Genomic DNA, 9,147 nt, shown 5'->3' on the forward strand with positions numbered 1-9,147 from the left:
TGATAATCTTGTAGCAGAATTACCAAAACCATAATATTAATCAGTTACATTACATATTTTACATCAGTTGAATAAATGAAACACTTGATGAACAAATTAAACATCTTTACAATTCCTTAATTCTACCAGGAAGATCAAAACATCCCGATGCGACACACAATCAGATGAAACGGAGTAACGCAATGCAATCCGCGTAACAAGTTATCAAAATCAGTATCTAGACTTTTGAGGCTGTGCATTTGGAAGAGGAGCATGAAGATTGTGGCTCTCAGGGTTATTACCAAGAGTGTTTCTAACAGCTGTAGCTGCACCTTGGGCTAGGTTCGCTGCACCAATTGCAGCACCTTGGGCTAACCCCATTGCACCTCTAGCCGCTCCAGTAGATATGCCGGTTGCACCATATGCCATTGTTTTCACTGAGTCACTTGTCTGCATTTACAATTAAAGTTATTAATTATGGATGTGTATGTATATTAGCAAGTTTTAGAACTATGTAACTATGTTGATGGAGCTTGAAAAATATTTAAGGTGATTAGTATGTGTACCTGATTTATAAGTCTAGAATTTTCTGTTTGTTCAGACTCGAAATCTTCTCTTCGCAACTGTAAGTAAAAGATAGTTTAATAAGCGAACGATTGATGGCGTACATTAGCGGGTGAAACGAGCCAAATGAATCGAACAGTTGTCCAAAAGACATAAATTATTCACACACGATAATTCAAAATATTACAATGTAAACATTTTTATCATTATCCACTCACTAAATTGATAGATCCACACGAAATACCTAATATACCCTTAAATGATGAGTTGCACAATTTTTATGTTTGAATTTATATAGGGTATTACTGAAAAATAGTATGAAACAAATGTGGATCTATTAAAAGTGAAATTGGAAATATCAGTACCCTTTTATTTATGAGGTTTGGTCAAATTATTTATTATTTGTAATTGTACATCCATAGCCTCTCTCTAATGTACAAGCAATGTGTGTTTGTTTAGCTCTTAATTAAATTGTAGCGTTACCAACATAGCAGTGACTGGTTGGCATCCTTGGTTTCACTTAGGTGGGGCCAGGGCAAGGGGGAGAGTGGACTCAAGTTCGAGTCCCACTCTTTAAAAATACCCGTGGTAGGTTTACTTACCATAAGTCGGGTTGCCCCTGGGAAGGTTTTACCGACCTATTCAGGACCCAGATCCGACCCGCCTGCCCCTCGGGATGGTTTAAGGTTCGGATCCCTGTAATATGGTTCGGGTTTCCTGCCCGAACGCGTGTGTATGTGCAAATGATGAGTGTCGTTGAAATAAATGATACGCTGATGCAAGCTTGCCGTTCAAAAACAAAAATTAAATTGTAGCGTTGAATTATTCAGCATTCAGCGAGTTTGTTTCTGACATATGATGTTGAATGGTTTAGCTTTCACTCATTCAGTTTTAAACTATTCAAAGTTGAAACACTTCCTTAACTATTAAGCACCTAATTTTTTTATAATTTAATCCCCAAATTATATCCAGAACATTTAACAAACAAGTGTATTGATGTTTATATTCATGTAACATGTTAATAAGCTAATTTTACCCAATTCATACTTTGAATCATTCATATTATGAATCATTCAGCGCTAAATTATTCAATTTTAATATTTTATCAAACACAATCTGAATTTATCAAAAGATACGATAATCCATAATCATAATTCGTATTCATAATTTCATTAATGATAATCATAATATCATAATATTATTCCCCAATATATATAACAAATACTAACGTTTAACATTTTGATTTCTCCGAAACCAATTCAACCCTTTTCTAGATTAAAAATCATATGCTGGCAAATAAGGATGTCATTTAAATTACCTGACCCTGTGATTGATCATCTTCGGCATCATAGCTTAGTAATCGTTGACTTTGGCTAGCCATATAGATTTGCTTTTGGTTTCGATTACAATTATAAGTAATAATCAATATGTTGTTTCTATATATTTTGTTAAGATTAATGGCTGGTTATAAGGTTGTTAAAGAAGGATGGCCACAACTTATAAATATGGTCACTCATGACATTTAATATATTGGTTGGATCGTATAATCTTGCATTGTAGGATTAAAAGACGTGGGTGTGAAGAATTGTGTATTCTGTAATACGGACTATGTGATTGTTTACATTTATTCTTGGCTTTTTCGTAAGTGTACGTACATGAATTTCACTAATTTACATTCTAAGATCCTAAAATAAATTTACCTCTATACTAAATCACGTAAAACATCGGCTACAGTATAACAGTAACATACAGTATAACAGTAACCTTCATCTCTGTACTAAATGGCACTCGCCCATCTCCCTTCTTCCCCAATCCTCTGGTACCTTCTTCCCTACCTAATTTTTTTTTTTTTTTTTTTTTTAACAACAATTGCTGCTTTTAATCCTTCTCCGTAACATTCTGGGGGCTTCTTCTACAAACTGCACTTTCTTCACCCAACCCTCTCATCGTCTCTCTACCTCTCCAATCATGAACGCCGTTGTTGCCAGTTGCCGGCAATCGGCGGCACGACTTTGGTGATGGTGGAAGAAGCGACCGAAGATAGATGCTTCTACTCCATTTCCTCTGTTTCATTTTTTTGGGTTTTATGAAATCAAACAAAATCAGATAAAACAGCAGAACTAAGATTGAGTTTCAAGGACACCAAAAAAAGATGGAACGCCGTGATATTTTTAGCAACCACCGCCACCAGTTACGACGTCGCCACCCCAAAAATCGTCACCGTCATCTTCCTCTCTGAAGGTTGTCCGTGAGGTATTTAAGTGATTTGTTTTAAATTTTTAGTTGATTGTTTAATTAATTAAGAATTAGGTATTGAAACTAACTAGTTGCAGTGCCCGTGCGTTGCACGAACAATTGTATGGGTTGCGGTTAATGTGGTTGGTCGTATAAGAATCGGGTAAAGCGGCTAATTCCTTGGGTAATTGGTTTAACAACTATTAAATTGAGTTAGTAAGAAGTTAGAGATATATGAAACACACATGAGGTTTAATGTATTTATCAACAACCATAGAAATGACTTTAAAAAAAAAAACTATAGTCTCATAGGGGGTTTTTTGTTGCATGAAAATAATGCGTGTATTATAAAGGAGGAGAATGGGAATGGTGAACATAGTTAGTCTGCTGTTGATGTGCCTTTGACTTGAGAAGGAGGTGATGTGTAGGAACAAATCCGATGCCTTTGCTGGTATAATATATCTATGGTAATGAAGCAAAGCAAATCAATCAATGTCATTATGTGCAATAGTAATATAGCGAATGAGTATATGAAAGTAAAATACTAATAAAATACCTTGCGAAGGTTGGTGTGGCGGTGGCAACATGTGTGTAATCTGCGTTGTAGAATAATAACATCAAATCAATGTGTTGGAGATGAAATAATTAAGAAATTGAAATTAGTAGCAAGCATACCTCTATGAATCATGTTTCAAGTTGAAGAAAGTTTCCCTGTACACAACATTTCGTGTGTGACCCTTTAAACGTTCGTCGCTATCATTTATCATGACTATTTTTAAACCAGATGGATCGGTTACCCGTGATAGGGCAACGTATAGTTGACCGTGGCTAAAAACTGGTTTCGGGAGGTATAGACCGACATATTTTAAAGATTGTCCCTAGCTTTTGTTTATTGTCATTGCATAACAGGGCTTCACTGGGAATTGGATCCGTTGCATAACAAAGGGCCATTTTGTTTGTGCTGACGTTAGAACAATCCGTGGAATGATGACGGATTTCCCTATATGTGAGCCTGTTATAATCCGGGCTTGAAGAACAAACTTTTGGAAATCTGTTAGGATGAGACGTGTTCCGTTACACAGCCCTGCGCTTGGGCATAGATTTCGTAACAACATAACTGGTTGGCCTAATTTTAGCTTTAGTTTGTGAGGAGGAACACCTGGGAAGTTTAATGTATTTAAGTATTCCACGGGATATGTTTGTTGTTGTTCCATGTTGTCGGTTGATCCCTTGCAAATCTCATCAGAGCTTTTGTATGTCATTGTTGCCCCCTGCAATTTTTTGAACATATGTTTATTAATCTCATCTGCGTCGTCATTTCTTGGTGTCAAAATAGCCCTCTCTCGTAAATAATCTTCATCTTCTTGTCGCACGGGAAAATCTGGAAATATTGTGTCGACGATCGTTTCAATCGGGGGTTTTTTGGAGGATACAATGAATTCTTCGGGAATTTTTATCCATGTTGGCTCGTCCTCCCCTTCTTTAGCAATTGCAGGAACCTTACCTTCCCCTATATCTAGTACCCATTTATTGAAGTTTTGTTTTCGTGTATCTAGATGTCCATCTGGAGTGTATTCGTTTACCCGTATAATGCGGGATAGTGTGTGCAGGTGACAATGTTGCCATAAGTCGGACCTGTTAATGCATGCATGAACTATTTCTTGTCTTTTGCCCTTTGGTATGACTGGAAGTATTTGTCTAAAGTCGCCCCCTAGTAAGACAGGCATGCCTCCGAAAATCTTTGATCTGTTTCTGTCATCCTTGGCCCCTAAAATGTCTCGCAAAGTTTTATCTAGGGCCTCGAAAGCGAACCTTTGTGTCATTGGTGCCTCATCCCAAATTATTAAACGGACCTCTTGAATAAGTGATGCCAAGTGCGTTTGTTGTTTTATTCCGCATGTGCTGTTTTCCATTAATTCGAGGGGGATGACAAATCGGCTGTGTGCTGTCCGGCCTCCGGGTAAAAGCAATGATGCGATACCTGCAGTTTAGGTTTGTTAGTGTTTTTAGGGGTGTCTTATAAGAAATAATTTTTGGTGCAGTATGTAATAAGGTAATGGGAATATGGGTTGCCAATCATGTGTCGGTAAAGGTTAACATACCTGAAGATGCAACTGCGAGCACAATCAGCCTTTCTGACCTTAATTTTGCGAGGACAGCATTGTATAAGAATGTTTTCCCGGTGCCGCCGGGACCATATAAAAAAAATAGACCACCTTGTTGTTTATGCACCGCATTAACGACCTGGAGATATATTTCTAGTTGCTCTGGGTTGAGTGAGCTGAAAAGGGTGTTATGCAAGGTAATCATTTCTTTTATATTGTAGTTTAATTCCTCCCGTATTAGACGATTGTCCATCTGGGTTAGCATTGATTGGTCCGGCTGCGGAAGCTCGGGGAAGTCAGCTAAAGATTTGCCATTTTTATTTAAAATGCCTTGTATCTCAAGTAAGCAATAATTTTTCAGCTGAGCCTCGGTTAGGATCAAGTCTGGGAAGTTGAATATTTTTCTTTTTTTATACAGAATGTCCTCTGATAAAGCTTCCCAATTTAGTTCCAATAGTGTGAGTGGTTTGGTGACATTGCAAAAGAGTAACATGGTTACAAATAAGTCTCGAAGTTGCGAACCTGTTGCCCATAGCCTAGCTTCAGAGATGGCTTCGGTCCATTCTTTATCATCGTTCAACAAACCATGTGCAAAGCATGCATCTTTAAACGTGGGGTGTAATGCACCATCTACAGTTCGAATTTCTTCAAAAGAACGGGGACCTTTAACTATGTTCAACAACATCCGCAGGTAGTAACGTTCACCTGATGCAGGATTTGAATAGACAATACGTCCGATGCATGATCTTAGTTTTCGCCGGGTCCATATTTTTGCGTCTTTGTTCCATACATAATCTTTGGGCAATTTCGCGTAAGTTAGGGAACGCGCATGTTCATCCTGTTTGTTAAGTTCAAACCACTGGGTGAACATTGTCTCTTTAATGCTCTCTCTGTGTAGAAGGGGAGGAAGTTGTTGGGAATCGCGCAGTGTTACTGATTGTTGATTAGGCAAATGGTATGACAATTTGATAACCGATGGTCTTGAATAATGGATGTCAAACGAAAACAATCGCCAGACGGCCTCACACGGTGATAAATATCGACAATCCAAATAATTCTTAATTTCGTCAACGTCAATAACAGTTTGGACTGTTGAGTTTTCGTTGGGGAGCATGTTTTCTTGTATGACTATTGTTGCTCGATCCGGACCTTTGTTTAAGTATTTGAATAAGTACTTGATTGCGCGTGATCTATTGCACCATTCGACATTAATATGGGCGTTGTACTTGAGCAACAAATATCTGTTGTAGGGGACAACAAAACTATTATCAAGGCTAGTGTTGTTCTTGCGAAATTTGACTCCGTTGTTGCGACGCCTATAATTGGCGTACCCGTCTTCGTCAATAGTGGTTTCTGCATAATATGGCTTAGGAAAGTGTTTTGAACATTTCCTATCAATAATGCAAGGAGCATCCATATGCGTACCACCGCAAGGTCCGTGCAACATGTATTCAGTGACTGCTTTAAACCCTTCCGGATCGTGTATTTGAGAGGGTATCTCTGCTGATATGAGGTCATCGATGTCGGCTGGTGTCTTGCACTTGTATTCACGTGTCAACCATATTAACATATGTACATGAGGTAATCCGCGCTTTTGGAATTCGATAATGTAGAGGCCTGAAACAACACACGGGATTAAAGGGATTGTTAACATATATGTAATATAGGGGGGAGTGGGGGGTTGTAAAACGATAAATTATCAAAGTCAAAAAACATGGCATTATGCGCGGATGCAAATCCTTAAGTACGCGTTCATAATACCTGCCTGACACGTTCCAAATATGTGTTCTTTCATGATATCATTTGTAAGAGCATCTAGTTTCTGTTTGAATACTCGGGCGACAATCTCAGGGCGATCTGGTGCCTTTTGACCGTCGATATAGGAGAGCATTTCATCTATTTCGGGCCATTTAGGGTTAGAAGTGAAGGTGATGAATAAATCAGGGTTATCAAATTCCCGACATAAAGCCATTGCATCTTGGTAATTTTGGACCATATACCGTGGACTTCCTGTATGGGAAGCTGGCAAAATAATTCTTTTTCCGATTGATGCTGCTGACGTGTCGCCCCTTGTAACAGTATCACAAACATTATTGTATAGGTCGGTTCGTAACTCATTTTGGTGATGTCTTACCCACTGCAATCTTTGTTCTTCAACAGATGTATATGCGTCGACCAAGAATTGTTGGAATAATCGGCCACCTCTTAGGAGAGTTGTGCCCTCATTTTCACGGTGCTGAATTCTATAGCAGTAGTACTCTCGCATTGTGACGTAACCTCTGGCAGTTTGCCTTTTGCCGCTATTATTATTATATGGTATTGCTTCGTGATATCCGGTTTCACCATATGGAAATAGTAAAGGGTATTGCAACGCCATATAAAGGTGATGTAGATCTGATATTCTTTTCGGGGCACAATTCTTTTTTTGCACAATGATATCTCGTGAAGAATTGCAGTGGCCAAAGTCGCTAGTGACTAACGCAGCTATTTCACCAACATTGGGTGTATTATATTGTCGTGAGCTGGTAATCTTAGCAACTAAATGTAGCTCACAATCTAACGTTGGGTTATTACTTGACCAATCCCTTGCCATACGAAATGCCTTTGCTACGGCACTGTACTCATCTAGCATGTTAATGAGATTCCTGGTTAGGGTTTTATCAACTGTCTCTTTAGAATCATGGCCTAAGAAAGCAGACATACGATTTTTTGCTTCGTTTTGTGTATCATAAAAGTAGAGTTGTGCGTATTTTGGTGGCCCTGCAGCCTCTGGTATAAGCGAACCAATTTTATGATAGGTTTGCCCACTTATCCTAAATGTGTATGGACCTCGGCCACGGTTAACAGAATGGTCTATTTTAGCCCCAAAAGATGTGAAACAAAACATGCTATTATATATGCGTATTTGTTCTCGGAATTTAGATGATGTGGAATCATTGTAATTAAGTAATGTTTGCAACAACGGAGGAGACGGCATGAGCAGTGGGAGTAATACTTTTCCATTCTGACAACACATCGAGAAGGATGGTCTGGAAGTGTTTTTTGGCTTGTTATTCCGCTCTTCATACCACATTGTTGCAGAACAGTTCCGGCACTTAAATGAAGGAGGTCCATGAGAACGGTAAGAAACATGTGTGCCTGGTGGATTAAAGTAACAGGGGTTTTACAAATAAGATTATTTAAAATAGTAATAATTTTTCGCAAGATTTGTAAAAGACAAATATATCTAAACAGTTTATAGTGCCAATACACTTACAAATAACTCTGTTATTTTGCGCAGTATATACAAATTTAGCAACATACATTTCAGGAGTAAAAATATTAATTATTTCAGGTTATTAATGAAAGAGTATATACATATTCACAGCAAGTACTTATAAAATATCATATGGATAGAAAATATCGTGTACACGTTGCCGCACTATACATGTACAAATAACTATGTTTTTTACTATGGTTTTTCTATTGTTTGTGAATGTCTAATTGTGTAGGGATAAGTTTAAGCAATAATATTTTTTTCCTACAATTAGCGGCTACCACAAATTTTCGCAAACCAAAGAGCAACGTATCATTAACGATTGGCATATATTATGTAGGAAGTAGAAGGGATTTCAGTAAGCATATAGATGGGAACCAATAGGCGATAATCTGTGAACTCTGATCCCCAAACGCTACCGTTTAGCAAAATTTGGGTAATTTAAATAAACAACAACGCTTGTAATTATTTTAGTGTTGGAATGATTACCTGCGGAGGTGGATGCGGGTGTTGTTGGACGTTTTGTACAAACTCTGGGACCCGTGGCCACCGCACCTGGGACAATATAAATAAACGGAGTAAATAGACGGTGTTATGTTAAAGTGTCGAATATTATGAAGATGGAGTATGATTTCTCAAAATACCTGGGGAACACCCGGGCTCTCGGGTAATTGTGTGAGGGCTGCTAATGTATGATGGTTCTGGTGTAGCTATGCTCCCCTTGGAGGGGGAAGTCAATTTCAGGCCATAGTATTTCTGGATTTTTCCAGCGTGTGTGCTCGTTGTAGATGAGTAGAGGGATAGGTGGCCAGCTAACAAAGTCGATGGAGTTAGGAGAGAGTTATCTGCTGTCAATCAGGAAAGGCGTTAGAAAGTGTTAGGAGGTGGCGGATTTCAAATCCAGATTCAAAGATTCTTCAGCTGGCCTTTTGATGTAATTACCTACTAACTTGGATGTACCGCTTAAAATGGTAGGGGTGTTTGCGTTCTGATGTGTATTTAAACCAC

At 38.4% G+C, this 9,147-nt stretch overlaps 1 protein-coding gene across 1 annotated transcript; it reads right to left on the reverse strand.

Moving 5' to 3' along the window:
• Positions 1-34: 34 nt before the first annotated feature.
• LOC139871641 (uncharacterized) lies at positions 35-2,088 on the reverse strand. Its single transcript, XM_071859360.1, has 3 exons — positions 1,862-2,088; positions 546-602; positions 35-429 (listed from the first exon to the last, which is right to left on the reverse strand). Exons 1-3 carry the CDS (start codon positions 1,922-1,924, stop codon positions 211-213), a joined length of 339 nt encoding a protein of 112 aa, XP_071715461.1. The 5' UTR covers positions 1,925-2,088; the 3' UTR covers positions 35-210.
• Positions 2,089-9,147: the final 7,059 nt, after the last annotated feature.

Source organism: Rutidosis leptorrhynchoides, chromosome 10 (genome assembly GCF_046630445.1).
Source record: "Rutidosis leptorrhynchoides isolate AG116_Rl617_1_P2 chromosome 10, CSIRO_AGI_Rlap_v1, whole genome shotgun sequence".
NCBI classification, from domain to species: domain Eukaryota; kingdom Viridiplantae; phylum Streptophyta; class Magnoliopsida; order Asterales; family Asteraceae; genus Rutidosis; species Rutidosis leptorrhynchoides.